The sequence below is a fragment of the Ctenopharyngodon idella genome, chromosome 8 (assembly GCF_019924925.1).
Source record: "Ctenopharyngodon idella isolate HZGC_01 chromosome 8, HZGC01, whole genome shotgun sequence".
Lineage (NCBI taxonomy): Eukaryota > Metazoa > Chordata > Actinopteri > Cypriniformes > Xenocyprididae > Ctenopharyngodon > Ctenopharyngodon idella.
This window is the reverse complement of record NC_067227.1, coordinates 27,562,054-27,581,905: the sequence shown is the minus strand read 5'-3', so window position 1 is coordinate 27,581,905 and position 19,852 is coordinate 27,562,054. Positions and strand designations below refer to the sequence as shown.

Below are 19,852 nucleotides of genomic sequence, written 5' to 3'. Positions count from 1 at the left end.
AAAATGTTATGTATCGTAAGGGTCAGACAAAATGTTTTCAAGTCACATTTTTAAAAACACAAAACAGAAGGAACAGAAGGATACTGCCAATCAAAATCTTTTTAAAATTCAGCGTATTATGCGCAGACATTCAATATCGGAGCTTTCACACACTTATGAACACCATCACGAAATGCACTTCGCTTCAAAATGGGGACCTTCAAGAATTAGCCGGTAATTTGAGCACAAAACCCTCTGAATGGCGTGCATTTTGAACCCTGGCATGTGCTGAGCATTTAAAATGACACAGCCGGTTAGGGCTTCACAGTGCAGAAACTAATTAGATTGTCCATAATGGATTCCATCTCACTTTATATGATGTGACTTGACAGCTGCCAAAGCTGTTGTGAAGTATGAAACTGTTTTTTTGTGTGTGTGTCTGAGTGTAATAATTCGGCCCATCATCTCTGGCTTTCCACGTATGATGTGTATATGCTTCTAAAATCCCTGTTAGTCGATGACCAGCTCTCCGCAGAGGTCAAATCCATTTGCGCCTCCTGCAGGTGGCATCACACCAGGATGACCCCGGGACAGAGCGGCACCGAAAACAGCCCTTTAAAAGCCATCAGAAATCCCAAGCCACATGCACAAACTCAAGATGTTATGTCAACACAAATACAGAGTAAAAGTGCAGTAAAAGGTGGGCTGGGTTGAAATAATGCCACTTGTTCACCTAGTGACTGAAGCACACAGTCCAGATTTTGGGCCAGATTGAACAGATTGTAGTGACCTGAAGATCCTATTTCTATTCAATTGCTTATATTTGGTGATCTTTTGTCAGTCATCTTTTGAAGTTAATCATTTAGAGCATCAAACAGCATCTCCACTTGTGATATTTTCAACTGTTGGCAATCTGACACTCTTACTGTTTGCATTCTGCTATGCCTCATATACACAACGGACCAATCAGAGATTGAGTCAACTAGATCATCCACTGTGAGGGCCTCATCGACACGACAGCCACGACACAGTTCCTCACAGGCCGTGATGAATACAATCCTCAATTGGATGGAACTGGAATAAATACTTTGAATGTTGCGATCCTGTCGGACTTACGATAGCTACCTGAATCGTAACAAAGCACTGTTGGCCAGAGGAGAACTGGCCCCCCGACTAAGCCTGGTTTCTCCCAAGGTTTTTTTCTCCATTTAAACACCTATTTGCCACTTGTCTGCCACCTGATGTCACCTGATGGAGTTTGGGTTCCTTGCCGCTGTCGCCTTTGGCTTGCTTAGTTGGGGACACTTGACATTTGATATTCAACAGTGCTTTGATCTGCCTGCATTGACACTATTCTTTTAAGAGCTGCTGTGCAGCCAAATAATGTACCAGTTATCAATGTAAAGCTGCTTTGACACAATCTACATTGTGAAAAGTGCTATATAAATAAAGGTGACTTGACTTGACTTGATCAATCACTTCACAAGTGGGCCATTTAACAGGTCTGTTTTGTTGGATGGTAAAAATCCTATTAATGGTCACAAAACAGTTTACTGAAAAGGCTTTATGGTTGCTAGGAAAGAAAAACAGAATGTTTCCACAACAATTTTTCAATGACGACAAGAGAAAACAAGAGTTCAGAGAAAAAGCAATGCAGTACTAAGCAGGCACAAGTACTTCTTCTATCAACTTGAATGAAGAACTGCAATCTCTCTCAAACTGTGTGCCAAGATTAGGTTTCATATAATATCACTAATGGATTAAAAAAAAACAGTTTTCAGACTGTTCCCATTATTTTGTATGCAGACAATAGACCTGACGATATGTTTTCAATCAAAGCAATTATTTTCCTATTCTAAAGCCACCATACTGAGTGTTGCAAATCAGGACTCAACATTAAAGGGTTAGTTCACCCAAAAATGAAAATTCTATCATCATTTACTCACCCTCATATCCTTACAAACCCATAAAACTTTCGTTGATTTTCAGAACACAAATTAAGATATTTTTGATTACATCTGAGAGCTTTCTGTCCCTCCATAAACAGCTACATAACTGACACTTTGACGCTTCAAATAAATTTATTAAGAGAACTAATCCATATGAATTGAGGTTTAGTCTAAATTCTCACTTTATATGATAAACAGATTAAATTTAGTTTTTTTTTTTTACATATAAACATTCATCAACTCGCACATCAGTTGTGGTAAATGGAAGTGCAAGCGTGTGTGAAGGCCCCGATATACTTCAAACGAAATCGAAGAACGAAATGATGTGACGTAATTTCGAACAAAATCAAGCCAAAACGAAGTTCATTTTGTGAGTCTGAAACAGCTTACCAAAGCGAACTCTCAGAAAAAGTTCGCTCCAGCTGCGAAACACCTTCGTACTACCACTGGTCCATGACAAAAACGTAATAGGAGGTGTGCGCTGAGGCTCCGCCTTCTTTCACGCGGAACTCTTCTCTGACTCATTTCATCTTTTGAGTTCATCGAGGTAAGATCTCCACGGGTGAAAACATGAACACACTGGATAGCCGCTTTGTAGCAGAAAATGAAGTTGTGTTTCTGATGAAATGAGCCACTGACACTGTTTTTCATTGTTTGATACTGTAAAGCTGCTTGATTTTAAGCAATCTATTAAATAAAGTGCCATATAAATAAACGTGACGTGACTTTACTGGAGTGCTAATTTGCAGAGCTAAAGTTAATATAGCCATGTTGTTATGATCAGATGCTTTTCTTATGCTTTCTATAAAAAAAATGCTTGCCGTTTTCTCATGTTGTGTTTAATTTGTTACTGAGAGGAAAGCGTGTGGCATATATTTACATCTAAACGCCGCTCTCAGCAGTGTGGGTGGCATCAGATGCTCAATAACAGTATATCAGTGCTCACATATTTCAAACTTCATTTTACCCCTAAACGAAGAACAAAAAAGAACTTTGCTGTGAGTATATCGGGGCCTTTACGTTGGTAAGACTACTATCTTAGGCAAAAAACAGTGAAAGAAATGTAAAAATTGCACTTTTTATTCATCACCAAAATCATCTGAATGCAAACCATGATAAAACTACAATTTCTGGATTTGTAAGCAGTAATTTCCCAAAAGGAGACTGATAATTGGCACAATCCAATGGTTGATTTGGCTATAGGAGTCTCTAATAAGAAGAAAAAGGTAATGATTTAGGAATGACTGAATAGTAAAACTGCCCTTCATTACTTTCAATAGCTCTTGATAACTCTCAAGCAGGGTTTTTCAATGTTTAAAGAGCTAGGGGCCTCCCACACAGACTCTCAGCCAACCTAGGGACCTTCAAAATGTAATACTTCAATTGATAACATTACAACTATTATTACCTTCTATAATGTTCAAAAATAGGAGGATCTTTACAAACCTACATCAACACTCCCCCCACCTCATTCAGACTCACAGCCAAACAATAATAATAAAGCTAGATTTTCTCTGTAATACTTCTATTATTAATATGTTCACACAATGTATAAAAAAAAAACATGATAGAAAATTATAAAAATTAAAAAATAAATGTAAAAAAGGTTACAAGTAACATATTTACAAATAGATGTTAAAATATAGATACACTGCCGTTTAAAAGTTTCAGAGTCAATACATTTATATTTTTACTTTTATAAACACAATAAATTGACCAAAAGTGACAGTAAAGACTTTTACATTGTTACAAATAAATTCAAATAAAAATGTTTTTTTTTAAAAATCTGTTGTTTTGAACTTTCTATTCATCAAAGAATTGATAAAAAAATGCGGCCTTGGTGAGCATAAGAGACTTTCAAAAACAATCTTACCAAAAAAAAAATCTTTATATGTCTGCCCACAGAGCCCCTGTAGGACCTTCTACAGCAATGTCTGCTTGCAGAAATAATTATTTCAAACAATTAGGCTAGAGTCATGTTTTGGTGAGATGTGATATGGGGGTTACATTAGTCTGATTATTTTCTTTCAGTGCAGTGAATTGAAGAAGGTTGCGGTTATGTTACTAGGTGTCACATTCCAATAAGTCACTTGATATATCCGTGGTCACTGTAAAGTTGGTCTGCACTGGATTTTGGCCAGGTTTTAGTGTCAAGTTTACAAGAAGCTAAAATAGAAGAAGTGGATCTGAAAATGCCTTGTTTCCTTGCCACTACTGACAGCACAAGTTAGGGGAAGTTATGGAAAAACATGAATGCAACACTACACGGAATCTATAATGGCAGTCAGTGGGTGGTTGACAGAAAGCATGCAGCAGAGCAGGACTGTTGTAATGAGCAATGCATTAGATATAAAGGTCTGTGAGACATTATATAGGACAGAATGGTCATTAACATCCTTTCTATGTGGCTTTAAGCAAGAAAAAAAAAAAGAGCTGTCAGCAAAGCCCCAGATTTCCAAACATATACCCCATCATTACTGTTGAATCTGCAGAAAACCATCTCCCCTTCAGTTCATTTTGAGAAAGAATGATTATATGATTGTTCTGCTGGTGAGTTTTGTTTGATGTTGAAAAACCACTAGATCACTGATGTGAAACTACTAACTGCAGTGCAGTCAAAACACATATGTTGGCCCTATTGCACACAATACATCAAATACTGTATCAATTGTTTTTGTTCACACAATAAAATCACATCATATGCAAGTCAACAACCAGAGAAACAGAATGAAAGATCACATTCTGCACAACACTTTAAATGGAAAACCAAAAAGAGATCAAACATAGGACTGGGTGATTAAGCTAAAACAATTATATTTCAATATTTTTCTACCTATACTTGGTGGTATTTTATATATCGCCACTGTCGTGCGGAAACCTCATATCTTCAAAAACGCTACTTTTCAGGAAATGGAAAAAACACTAAATTTTTTAAATAGTTAAAGACCGTGTTGTCAAAGTTGATATTATGACTTTAAATATTATATTAATACTTTTGGTTAAAATTGATTAAATATTTGCAAAACCCACAGACAGACATAAAGGGTAATGATTCATGAAAAAAATAGTAAGGATTTATGAAAAAATGATGAAAAATGTGTGCCCTACACAACATATATCTAAATATTTATGTATTTTCTATGAATCTTCTAAAAGGATATTTTCTATTTATATAATTACCAATAATATAATATAATATAATATAATATAATATAATAATATTTATACTAAATTACTCCTAAAATTAATTTAACACTAAAAGTAATATTTACCTACATATGTTTTTTACATTTTAATTTATGAAAAATGTCACACAGGAACTTTTGTCCATATGTTTTGAGTGATGATGCATCTCAAATTTAAAGGGTTAGTTCATCCAAAAATGAAAATTCTGTCATTAATTACTCACCCTCATGTCGTTCCAAACCCGTAAGATCTTTGTTCATCTTCGAAACACAAATTAAGATATTTCTGATTAAATCCAATGGCTCAGTGAGGCCTGCATTGACAGCAAGTTAATTTACACTTTCAATGCCCAGAAAGGTACTAAAAACATATTTAAAACAGTTCATGTGACTACAGTGGTTCAACCTAAATGTTGTGAAGCGACGAGAATACTTTTTGTGCACCAAAATAACAAAATAACGACTTTATTCAACAATATCTAGTGATGGGCGATTTCAAAACTCTGCTTCATGAAGCTTCAAAGCTTTACAAATCTTTTGTTTTCGAATCAGTGGTTCGAAAATATATATACTGATTCGAAACAAAAGATTTGTAAAGCTTCGAAGCTTCATGACATGAGGGTAAGCAATTAATGACAGAATTTTTGGATGAACTAACCCTTTAAAAGTCATAACGCAAGGAGAAATGACACAATCTTTAGGAAACATAATGGCTGAAAATGCACTTTAACAACATTGCAATACTCACAATCTTCCTTAATTTATTTTTTTTTACTTATTGATATTTTTTAATATGTAGCCCTGCCCTGCCCTTTTATAAGATAAAAATCTATGCAAGTGCCTGGATGTGGAATTTTATCTCTTCTATGCAATATGATCCACCTACAATTGTTTCTTTAATTGTATGTTGTGAATATACAAAATATATTTCATCCAGACCTAGGACATATGTTTTTGCCATGTGCCCTAGGTCTAGTAATGAGATCAGCCAATCTGGTGAGAGGAAAATATGGGCACCAGGGGTTAAAAATGTACAAGGCTTCCGGGATTCACGGAGCTCAGAACAGCTGAGTCCTGTTTAATCTCCATCTTTCCTTTTTAAAACCACTCAGCTTCAAAATGGCCACCACAGCAATGGAGATCAGAAAAGCCGAGGTATCCTGTCTTAAATCATTACTGCTCAGTGGCACTTAGTCTTAAAAGACTGGTGATCTCTCACATTAACTGCACTTCCCCCCAAGTGACTAAAACACCATCCAGTTTGTAAATCACACCAATTGACTGGCAGAAAACAAAATATTCCTGTCCCACACACTGCTGAATCCTTATAAGTGACAATTATATTAGCGTTTATACAGAAATCAACTGAAAAGCCAAATGCACACTGATTTCCTCACAGAATATAGAAGACCACCAGTCAAGATAATGGCCAATATAACTTCATTAGCACACACATCTATACATCAAACACAAGATTCTCAACATTTCACTTACGACCGCAAGCCATAATGTCATGATCATTTCATTTGCTGATAATAGCAAGAAAACTAGTTTAACCACTGCCTGAATACATCAACAGAACTGTCAGGGACAACTTTGCCCCGAGTGTCACTGGGACTAAAGACATTCTGAAAGGCATGAACACAAATCTAAACAGCAAAAGTAGGATTTGCACTGATGGTCTGATATATATACATAAACACACATATAGTAAATGTATATAGTCACTTGACCCACAACAGTCTTTTATCAGTGTTAGTGACATTAACACATCAGCCTTCCTGGAAAATTCCCTCACGGAAACTGGTGAATGTTTCAGAAAGCTCAACACTATACAGGTCTCAGATGAATTTACCTGAAACATTCTGATAAAGACGACAGATGCACATCCGCTCTGTGAATTCCTTGCAGACCGTGTGCAGTATGAGCAAATGGACGTGCAGTTTTATCGCTGTACCAGAGAAACTATCTTTATCTGTGTTATCACTCTCTTATTGCTGCACAAAAGTGCAAGAGTGGAAGGCCACTCAAGGGTCAAATTGAACAACAGCAAAAATTGCATGCTCTGACCTTCCCATACATTGAACAAATCTCTGCCAGCCACTGTCACATCCAAATCCCTCATACTGCCAGATTCAATCCACCTAGATCATAATCTGTCCACCCCAATTGGCTCCAACAGGAGATTCTGTCTCCTAATAACATAGTCCACCACATTCAAAATCAGCTTTTATTCCCCCGGCAACAAACAAAGAACTGACCGCCTTAAGCACTTATACTTTATATGATTATCTTTTCTCTAATACATTAGACTAATAGGCTTTGTGGCTATAATTTTCACACTCCCCTGCTCATAATAATACAGAAAATGCCACTCGGTTTGTATTTATTCTACCATATGCGGCCGTTTATTGGATTGGTTAATGCGTAAAGTTATCCCATTTAGTGTTCTATTTAGTATTGTTTTTATAATGTGAAATATTAACCTATTTAACATTGCTGTTTTATGGCTTTTGACTCCACAACAGCCACACAAAAATTTGAACAGCTAAGCAACACATGTATGCATTGAATTATATTATTATTATTGCAAAATATTAAATCAAGTGGCATTCATTATAAACAAATCTCACAAAAATAAGCTTGTTAGCTTTAAAACGCTAAAATAACTATTAATATATTAAAAAATGAAATAAAAATTAATTAAAAATATATTTGGTCCCATAGTAATGGCATGGCACTTTGGCTATACTATAGTACTGAATAATTACTATACTCATTTACTATAGTATTCCATGGTACCTTTTTATCATGGTATTTTCTTGTTAGTTACACACACACACACACCACAATATATATATATATATATATATATATATATATATATATATATATATATATATATTTATAAAACGGTTAGTTCCTGTCCTTGAATCATTCTGATTGGTCAATAGCTGTTTTATTCACGATAAAACACGGCTATGACCGCTTCACCCAACGGTTCTGTGTATCACCCTTAGCAACCACTCTTAGCAACGCAAACTGTTTGTTCTCAATTGATATTGTTCATTGAAGCTTACTGTATTATGTAGAAGAGTATTGTGAGAAAAAGATCGAGTGAGCGAGTTTATTACCTGCATTCAGATTTAGCATTTTCCTTCAGGTCAGTCCTATGTTCATAATAAAAAATCTGTTTAAATGTCCGATGTATTATCTTGTCCTTTTAGCAGTTAAAGGGTTTTCCCATGACTGACAGTCGCTCAAAGCATTTGTCAGTTGTGTCTTGTTCCGTGTTCACAACAATTCAGTCTTTTCAATGTAAAAGTCTTCGCTACTGACTGACACACTCATAAAGACAGTCTTTGCCTTAACTTCTGTTGCTGTTCACGGTCAGGGACTATTTTTTCCAGCAGAAGGAAGGCTTTTAGTAAGAGTTTACTTCATGAAAGTTGCAATGATACATATTTTTGGCTTTAATATTTGTATTGCGTTGTAACCTTGGCTTTAATATTTGTATTGCGTTGTAACCGTTTTATAAAGCCTCTTATACCTTATTGCTTACATATATATATATATACACATATATACATATATATATATATGTATATATATATATATATATATATATATATACAGTCAAAACAAAATTTATTAAGACACCTTGAACATTTCATTTATTAATACAGTTTATTCTCTATAGTTTAAAAAAAATGGTAATAAAATATGACAAGATCTCAAAGTTAAAGCTGCTGTCCGTAAGATTTTTAACCAAAAAACATGCAGCTTTAAACTGTGTCAGAAAAAAATTAATTTTAATTATGTCAGATAACACTTAAGCAAAACATGGTCAGGTCAAAGTGTCTGAATAATTTTTGGTTCCAAATTTTTATCAATTTTACTGGTAGTCCACTGTATGAAGAATGTAACTAACAAGAAAATACCATGATAAAAAGGTATATATTTAACACCATGTATATATATTATATATATACACCATGGCACACATGCGGCAGACAAGTTGAGCTGTGGTCCTCGTGGGAGATCCAGGTCTGCCTCCTGTTCCTGTTCCTCTTTTCTTCCCACTAATTCCCTGTCACCTCTCTACCGCCGCTGTCAATAAAAATAGCACAAACTCCCAAAAATAAAAGCTGTAAAAACTGCTGACTCTTAGAAACAACTGGTCAAGCAACATGAGTGGTCTGGTGAGAGTTATATTGTGCTGCAAAATAATAGTGCCACTTTGAAACTGTAATAAAATCTGGTCTTGCTCTCCCTTGCACATACCTGCTTGCACTGATCCATCCTAAAGATTCTCACAAAAAGTCACTAAGAACAAATTACGCCCCCAAAATTTGTGCCGAACACAATTTGCATGGCTGCAGTTTCCCATTGGGAAAGTGAAAAGATGCTTGTTTTTGCACTGAAATACACAGTGTGAAAAGTGGTGCAACTTTTTAATAAATTCAAATTAGTCAACTGTGTCTAAATATGTTCTGGAGCTGTTTTTGTACAGCGAATTTTGTGTTATTCAGGTTGACTAAAGATGGATGTAACTCTCTTTTTTTAGGCAATCGCAAAAGCAGAGAAGAAATGTCAAACACAAGATAAATACCAAAAGGTGTATCTATAGTCCTGAATTAAATAAAGATGGCTTTTGCTAAATGTCAACAGATCTGACCCGAAGTAAATGAGATTGTTTACTTTTATACCTCGTCTTAAAAATCATTCCTTGTTGTTGAAGGTGAGAGGGAAGCTTTGGGGATCATCCGAATTATGTCAGAGGTTAAACCAAATAACATTCGCTCCATCACACTGAAAAAACGATCCATGACAGTTTGATATACAGACGCCATCTAGGAGAGCCATTGATGGCCTATAATTATACAACTACTCTTAGAGCGAGCCTCTCGCCTGTGGGACTCCATATATCAGAATTCATACACCCCCAAATAGCCCCACGATCCTGTGATGGATATCCAGCACAGATAACATCAGAGAAGGGAAAGCCATATATCTGTAGGGACTTTATAGCTTTCACATCCATCCACTCTCAATGTGCTACAACCAAGGCCAGAAGACTTTATTATGCATACAGGAGGGCTTGACGAGGAATGAGGTACGGTTGAAAGGATAGGGTTGAAATTCTGATAGCATTTCTGGCCACAATAAACACTGAAACACCAGGGCTTTTAGGGCTTTTAGTCCAAAAGAGCGCATACTTGGAGAAATATTGATATATTTACACCAGCTAGTTTAATATTTATTAGACAGAATCAAAATTTCTCTTCATTATCCACTGATATATGTGATCTGTTTGTGTTTTCACTCCCCAGAAAAATGTTTCTACGCATGAAACATTACGATTACAATAGTATAAGATTTGTATGTGATTTTCATGAAGTTTGGAGTATTTTCATATGAATAAAGTATGTTTACATTACAGTACGTCATAGTTTGTTGGAAAATCATATCAGACATTTCAAGACCCAACAAATGAACATGAACATGTTCAATCGGGTGAAAACAAACCCCGACCAATGCCAACAAATGCTGACAGGGGTAACACACTGATCCGACAAATCCCGATGAACGTGTCCGTCGGTGTTTGTTGGCATCTGTCTGTGCGGTGTGAACTGGCCTTAAGACTGCGTTTTTGTACTGCGAAAACTGAGCTATTTAAAGACGCTATACAAAGTGGATCATTTGAAAACATTGTTTTAGCGTTGTAGTGTAATCTGTGAAAATGATGACGAATATTGTACTTATATAGATATCTATGATTATACAGGCATTTGCCAGCTACTGTATGTACTATTCACTTGCACAGTCTTGCTAAAGATGTTGTTATTAAATGTTACTTTGTACAATCTATACATTACATTCCTACAAATATGACAGAAAATTTACTTGCAATTGCTGTCCTTGCAAACTCTAGCAGCTGGAGTTGTACAATGTCTGCACCAAAGAGGCATTACAAGTGTTGTGTTCTGGAATGTACCAATGAGCATGTCTCCATAGACTCCCGCCATCTGAGTCACTGAGGACATTGTGGTTAAATTTCATTTTTGAAGGAAATGTCCCGAAGACAATCGGTAAAGTCTCATATGTGCCAATCAGCATTCTACTGTACATGTTGTTACTTCTTCTTGAGTCTCTCCATCATTGTCTGACTCGGGTTCAAACATATAAGGCTGAACACCGCTTTCTGACATGTTCAGTGCGTGAGATTGTCCTGTTTTGTTGTTGCCGGTATGCTGGAGCATAAGCTCTTAAAGCTCATTTGCATTTAAAGGGATACACACAAAAACAGTGTGTTTTTGCTCACTCCAAAAAGTGTCAATTTTAACATGCGATAAAATATGATCTGTGGGGTATTTTGAGCTAAAACTTCACATACACACTCTAGGGACATCAGAGACTTATTTTACATCTTTTAAAGGGGGCATAATAAAGAACTTGAGCATTTAAATCGGCAGATGACATATCAGCAGCGCATGCTAATAAACAGAATGTTGCACGTGTTGTGTAGACACTAATATAGTTATGATTATATTTATCCTTCTTAGTGTGAACAGCCCTTTAGAGTCATCACAGCTGTACTGGGGCAACTTATTAAGCTAGGGGACACACTAGGTATCCAGTGTTTTATCCCCGTACACACATAATGGCTATGTTCAGTCATGCAGTTACAGCTTTCATTACAGAACAGCAGGCTTCCAGGTTTTTGGAGGAGTGTTTAATTGGCAGCGCTGTGTTTGACAAGCATCCCGAAGAAATGAATTTCAGCCCACATGTTTGGACTTCCTATCCCCATTGTGTCCAGCACACAATTGGTAAACATCTCTCACATTGTCTTTGTTTGGCCGTGTTGAATTGCCGTGTGCGCCGATGGGAGATTGCTGGACAGAAAGCAGACAACGGCTGGGCACGACTTCCCAGATTCTCTAAAGATTAACTCTAGAGATAAAGTATCTGGGTTTCCTCCACATCTACACTTTATCCTGATGAAAAGCTACCCAGGCTGTCAGCAAGTCTGTTCAATTTGCAAATCCTAATAGCTACTACAACTTAAGCAGCTTGACACATTTGAGAGGAAAATGAATTGATAAAACTCTATTTAACTTTAGGAGGCTGCTATCATCCTGTGCTGAGATGAAGCCTGCAAGTTATAATGGCCACTGCTCATTTTTCCGGCTCTACAGGATGGCAAATGTTTCTTACAGCCTTCAAAATTGTCAATCCCTCCAGCCCTTTATAGCTAAATGCCTTTAAGTCAAAAAGCCGACAAGCAAATCAATTACCTGGTCTGAAGAACAATTCACAGATGTTTTAGCCTGCAGTTTCATGGTTAAAAATACAGTAGCAGCTTAAAGGAACAGACAGTTCACTCAAGAACGGAAATTCTGTCATTCTTTACTCACCTTCATGACGTTCCAAACCCGAACGAGAAGGAAAGGACATGTTTGGCAGGATGTTCACGCTATTCTTTCCCACTCAATGACAGTGAATGGTGACCAGGGGCTGTCAAGCTCCAAAAATGACAAGATGGAAACATAAAAATTCATATAAGCTTTATAAACAGTAGCCCATACAAACTGTGCACTATATTCCAAGTCATCTGAAGACATAAGATAAATTCTCTCTAATCCATCTCAAACCTCATTTGTGTAATGTGAATGTGTATATATCAAATTTGGCATATTGCAATCAGGCAAAAGATACGTAAAAATCTAAATATTTGACAGCAAACCTTTGAATATATGTGAACAAGAATGAGATTTGAGCTTCAGAAGACCTAAGGCTTCACACTTTCTTCTTTCAGATGAACACAATCGGAGTTATATTAATAAATATCCTGACAAGCTTTATAATGGCAGTGAATGGGACCAACAACTGTGAAGCTCAAGAAAGTGCATCCATCCATCATAAACGTATTCCACACAGCTCCGGAGGGTTAATGAAGGCCTTCTGAAACGAAGCATTTGTGTAAGAAAAACATTCATATTTAACATGCTATAAGGTAAAATAACTAATTTCCATTACACTGCCTTCCGTATTCGGTTCAATTTCAAGTTACGCTTTTTTGTGAGTTGAATACGGAAGGCGTAGGGCGTAGCGTAAGCGTTTTGAACTGCAAGAGGCATTACACTTTCTTCATAAGCTGAATACGGAAGGCGGTCTGGCGGAAGCTAGATATTTTACTTTATAACTTGTTAAATATGGAGATTTTTCTTACACAAACGCACTTCAGAACGCCTTTATTAACCCTCCGGAGCTGTGTGGAGTACGTTTATGATGGATGGATGCACTTTCCTGAGCTTCATACTCGTTGGACCCGTTCACTGCCATTATAAAGCTTAGATGCATCAGGATATTTATTAATATAACTCCGATTGTGTTCATCAGAAAGAAGAAAGTCATATACACCTAGGATGGCTTGAGGGTGAGTAAAGCTTGGGGTAATTTTCATTTTAAAGTGAACTACTCCTTTAAAGGTTCTTCACAGAACCACAGATGACAATAAAGAACCTTTACTTTTAAGAGTGCATCTTCTAATTAAAATTATAATTATCGGCCTTAGTGTGAATGGCCCTTTTGATTACAGTGCACAATTTGTGTGGGCTATTTTTATGACCCTTTTGCTGACCATTCACTTTCATTGCATGCAAAATAGCAATTTCAACTTCTAAATATCTCTTTTCCTGTTCCACAGAAGAAAGAAAATCACTCTGGTTTGGAAACACATGAAGGTCAGTAAATAATGACAAGAAGAGTTTTAAAAATCACTGCAGCTGTTTTTTTTTCCAGAGTGTGTGATCGTGTGTATCTGCAGGGGTGGACCTTGAAGTACAGCGCGGGTGGGTCGACAATAAAAAAATCCCCAGCATTTGAGGAACAAGGAGCTAATGAGTCCATCTGACCATACAATAATGTCACAGTGACTTGTGTGGCCTTTATATAACACACACACAGCATACATCACATTGCTGAAGGGAAGCTAAAACATGCAAATCCTTCTTTTACCTGTACGCCTGTCTCACAGGACCCTTAAGCCTATTTTTAACTCGTTTTTACAGCTGCACAACGGACCTCAGGCTTCACCTCTTATACTCAACTGGAAAAATCAAGGCACAAAGAGCAGCATGAGGAATTACAAATCGTGTCCATCAAAGTCTGAACGCTCCAGCACAGCAGGTGAACGGTTTTATTCGTCCCATGAGATCCCACCCCTCCTCTCTCACTCCCTGCTCCCAAACGAATATTTTATTAATAAACATCAGTCAGAAATGGATGGCAGATGAATTCACATTGATTAATTAACAACCCCTAAAATAACTTACACAGCACAAAGCAAACAAGCCCAGGCAGTTTGATAAACTGGCACGCCACTTTGGTTGTGCTGCGTGTTAAAATGACTCAGTTCCATGAGACAGGCAATGAAGAATTGCCATTAAAACAAGCAGCTCATGTTGATGTTGATGCTTCAAAAGCAGGGCTTGACATATTCCTGAAAGGGCATTGTATTATGCACACTTCACACTCCCGCTGAGAGAAGGTTAGAGGATGCCACGTGAGGATGATAGCAGTAATAAACAGCTGTTACGACCGTGATCCCATCCTTAAACCTCTATAATCAGGATTGCCATAAACAGCGTGTTATGCACATTTCCCCCTAAATGCTCACAGCAGATTACAGTTGCTGTGAAATGCAGGCAACGGCGAGATATAGATTTTTTCAAATGAGCTTTGAAAGAGACAGAGAGAGATAAAGAAATCAAAGATGCAACACCCTTCAGCATGCCGATCTGTGATGTGCTCTCTCTGCAGTGAATGCATGAACTTCCACCAGTCATGAGTGAAATTTTCTGCCAGACATGCAGTCGCTCATACATGGAGGGGCTGAGCTTAATCCATGAGTTCTGTGTGAGCTGCATAATAGAAACAAATGTATTCCCTCGTGTGCAGAGGGCATGGAGAGAGGTATCATCTGACACTCGTACAATATCACTCTGGATGCTTGAGAACTAAAGGGGCTTATTCTGGCAATAAACTTATATTAAGCCGATTAATCTGTCAATATTTGGGTATTGTCAGCATCAACCGGTGATTAACAGAAGTGGTCGAGTGTTGGTTCCAAAATTAACAGCCTTGTGAATGGATTTTCTGCTTTCAAATAATTTTTTTGTGATTTTTAGCAAATATTGTGTGAAGCAAGTGCTCCTTTGAATTCATATACTTTTGTACATTTTATTTGTCACTAAATTGTACTGAATACTGTTTGTCAGCACCAGTACTGACCACACTGTTCCCTAGATATCAATATCTTAAAGATTATAGATAGATAGATAGATAGATAGATAAATAGATAAATAGATAGATGCACATTTTTGTTTCTTCCCCACACACAAAATTTTGACCACATTTATATATATATATATATGGTCAAAATTTTGTATGTATATATATATATATATATATTTGTATATATATATAGCCATCATGTCATGAAAAAAGACAATACTAAATGAGATACAAAAAAAGTCTATTAATAATATCTATTCATATATTCTTTAAAGTCATACTCTTTAAATCTCTTTCAAGGCAACACTTTCTGATCCAAAGCAATTAGTTGGAAGGCAAAGAATAGCCAATATGACAAATAGCCTACTGAAATTTCTCAAATGATATTTGTTTAAACAAATATTCTACAATGTTCATGTATTTGGGATTTGTTAATGGTGGCAGGTGTTTCAAAATATTCCAGCTCCGAGTAATACCCCACTGATTTGTTTGATTGTTTGCTATATAAAACGAAATCTGACGTGCATTTGATCATATTCATAGTTTTTGACCTGCCTGAGCATCACGAATGCATCGACACAGGTCTAATAGCTCCCTACATGATGCGCGTGCAACATACCTGCGATTTATGCTGCTGACCATCCTCGAGTTCTGAAACACTGTTCATGATTTTCCATCGATCATTTACCATTCTCTGGAATCCTTACCATCCGAGAGTTGTTTTCATGGGCATGAGGAGAGAACGGGACTGTCAGTCTTAAATTCCAGCATCCAAGAAAGAGGAAAAATGAAACAACACAACAGTCTAGGGGAACTAAAACTACTTCACAAAATCATCCGCACAAACCTACTGAAAACCGGGGCACAGAACTAACGTTAGAGATCCACACTCATTTTGTAAATGAAAAATATACGTACTTCAAGGGACTTGTCCCTCACCCCAAAAAGAAACAAAACAAGAAAATGCAGTCCGAAAGCAGGTCCGATCTCCTCAACGCACTCAAATACTGAGGCGAAGGTGTGACGGTTTGCGGATGATGCGTTCCGTCAGTTGGCAGGTATTCCTCCTCAGATATGAAACTTTCCCTATCCAGTCAGTGAGAAACAAAAAAACGCGGGTTTAGATAATAAGACACAAAGTTATGCAAAATAACTGTATGTTAAGCATCCGTTTGATTTGCTTCATTCCTGTGGTGTGATAACGCTCCTGAAATCCACCCCCCTATCTTGTGCTTACACCGTGTCTGCTAGCGATGTCCGATCCGTGAACGAATCGCTCTTCTGAGTCGGATCTTTTAAATGAATCATTTGAACCGGTTCGCTAAACAGGTCTCACGCAATGGACTGAACGATTCGATCACGAATCGGTCCGAGCGGATCTCGAGTGAACAACTCTGGAGTGTATCGAGGATTTGACTGATAGGGCGAATAGCAGAAAAGTTAAAAATAAAACGTACTTAATACGCCTTTGAAATGGGCTTAATGTTAACGAATATGTCCGTTTGAAATGAATGAATGAATGAATTTTTATTAAAACATGCAAGACAAGTCAAATAAAAAATCCAGTCAAGAGCTGTAGCCTACTGTAAATAAATTTAGTATTGTTTATTGTTGGTATGTTTTACGAACTTATAATCGGAGATACTACAAACTTAATTTAGATAGGCTATTAAATTACAATAAACACAATTATCATACATATATTATAATTTCACAATTATTAATATTTAAAAATAATAATAATAATAATTGAAATAAAACTAGGAAAAAACGCGCGCTGTTGGGTACCATGTGATGATCAAGCGTAAACCAACAAGTCCAATCAGTTTATTAATCGGTTCGGGAAACGAACTGTTCGAACGAAACGATTCACGTAAGACGCCACTTTAACAGAACTGAAACGTTATTAGATATTGGCATAACATTAACTTGACATGGAGAAAAGCAGAGTGCACCTGAAATTATACAGGTTTGATCATATTTAAACCGTGGATGGTCATAGCGTGACTGAAATGATATCTACCCCACGACTGGAAATCATATTGTGCATATTGCATAACTTAATATTGCGCATTTATTTTACTTAATCAATTGTGTAGGCTACGCACAATTCAGCTGCTTTAAAATATAACAGCATATTATTTGCGCTTGCATTTTTCTTATAAAACCTCTAGGATACAGTCTGATTAATAAAGTGTTAACTGTTCTGGAACTGACTGCTCACATGCACTTGTCTGACCCATGTATTTTACAGCTACACACCATTTCATGTCATTGAGATTTACAGATGTAGAGTACAGATGTGCTTGTATCATCAAAAAAAAAAAAAAGAAAAACATTTTGAGAGTTATTTTGAGGTCATTGTGTTCTGCTGTTGTGTTCATCAAAAAAGCAGCATCTCTGTTTGAAAAGGATTTTGTTTAAAGTCAGTGTTGCAACTGCACATGCACACTGTTTTTATAGTAATATAATATTTTGTCACCATGAAACCAAATTTGACAATTCTTGCTTTTATGGAATATTGCAGTATTTATTATAAAAGATTTAACCGTGCACATTTTGTTTTTATTCATGTGCCGTGTTTACTGGCATGAGGGCGGGACAACCTGTCGCTCACAGCAATGGGATGCTGCAGGGATGACGCATTTTTTTAGGCCAAAACCCGAAAGCAAATTAGCATTTAGCACTTCTGGTTCCATCGTCCCAAAGTCAATGGGTTTTTGAATGGGTTTTTGGTTAAATAGCCAAAATAATGTCTGTGGTGAACACAAGCTCAAGATACTTTCACGTTATATTCTACGACATAAAATACATCATCACCCTACTTGTGATTTTTTTAAGCTGTTACATGTCTTCAAAAAGGCAGTTACTAACAAGTGGCTAAATGGGTCTACAAAGGCTGTCGGGGACAGTAAACGTCATCAGCCAAACAGGTCAGCTCAATCCACTTTTACAGCCTCATTGTGCTTATAATCAGGGCTCGATGAAAGGGCCCTCGCACCCGGGCTCACCGCCACCCGGTGGCCTTAGGAAAACAGTGAAAAGTGGGCGATATTCATTAAAGAGGATAAACAGAGGACAAATATGGCAAAGTCATTTTGATGCACCACACTTCCTGCTGCCAGCAGATGGCGCTTTGACTATAACTGAATTTTGCCATTTTGATGTCTTCAGGTCAGGATTATGTGAAGTTTGGGGCAGATCGGACATTGTATGCCTGAGTTACAACAACTTAATGTTTTGTGCCGTTAATCGCATACATTAGCACTCAGCCAAGTGTTGCAAGTGTTGATTTAACATGTTTCTAACATTTTTGGTACTTCGTGGCATTTTTCTGGGAGTGAATTACAGTGTAAAGCATGCTGTTTCCTGTTGCCAGCAGGTGGCGCTATGACTAACTGAATATTGGCATGTAGATGTCTTCAGGCCAGGACTCTTATCACACATGTGAAGTTTGGGGCAGGTCGGACATTGTATGCCAGAGTTACAACAACTTCCTGTTTCGTGGCGAAACATCAAACTTTGTCAGGCCGCCATGGACACGCCCTTCAGCGAAAACTCAAGATCTTCGCAATTTAATGTCACAAAGGCCTTTAAATTAGACTGACCAAATATGATGTTGATCTGAATAAAGCTCTAGGAGGAGTTCGTTAAAATACAACGTCTAGAAAAGGCAAAAACTGCAAAAATTTTGCAGAGAAAATTCAAAATATCTCACTCCCTGTTGGGTTTTCAGATTTTGCCCCCAGGGACTTTTTTGTAGGTATTGGGCTGTCACATGGGTCTACCGAATTTCATACCTGCACGTAAGACAGCACAAAGGGCACTTAATCGAAATGTTGTAGGTGGTGCTATTGAGCCATTTTGTCACACCAAATTCAAAAACCCACTTCTGACACATGGGCAAAGTTTCATGAGTTTTCAAGACTGTTTAATTCCTCAAAAATGCAATTCACTTCAGAGAAAAAGAAAAATTGACCAAACAATTATAATAGGATACTCACACCATCAGTGCTTAGGCCCTTAAAAACAACAACCCACGGCCTTCTAGGACTTCTGTAACAAATTGCAATGCCAAACACAGATATGAGCAATCAGTGTATGAATCTCAACAATGGTGACAACAAAATATGCAGACAATCAGATCAACTCTGGACATCACAAAAAGCTACTAAAAGACAGAACAAAAACCACAGCAAAAAAATAAAAGCAAATAGTTAGAATTAAAGAAAATAATAGGACAATTCAGCTGCATAATTTATTCATGCTGTGATGCATGCTGGGAGTTTTGTACTATTGTTCCCAGCATGCATTGCGGCATGCCACTTTTGATTGTCACCATTGTTGAGATTCATGTGCTGATTCTTGATGTCTATGTGTGTCATCTTGGGATAATTTTTGAGCGCCGGCTAAAGCATGGGCTCTGATTCTCTGGGG

At 37.1% G+C, this 19,852-nt stretch overlaps 1 protein-coding gene across 7 annotated transcripts in view; it reads right to left on the bottom strand.

Moving 5' to 3' along the window:
• The window catches only part of fibcd1a (fibrinogen C domain containing 1a), a 127,432-nt gene extending 107,965 nt beyond the window's left edge, over window positions 1-19,467 (bottom strand). For 2 of the 7 annotated variants that reach the window (XM_051903005.1, XM_051903011.1), the window contains exon 1: window positions 16,035-16,680. In XM_051903005.1, coding sequence (XP_051758965.1) covers window positions 16,035-16,106 — 72 coding nt within the window. In that variant the 5' untranslated portion in view covers window positions 16,107-16,680. Of the gene's footprint in view, window positions 1-12,534; window positions 12,556-16,034; window positions 16,681-19,419 lie in introns of those variants that run through there. The other 5 variants (XM_051903006.1, XM_051903007.1, XM_051903010.1 and 2 more) reach the window with 5 other exon arrangements.
• Window positions 19,468-19,852: the final 385 nt, after the last annotated feature.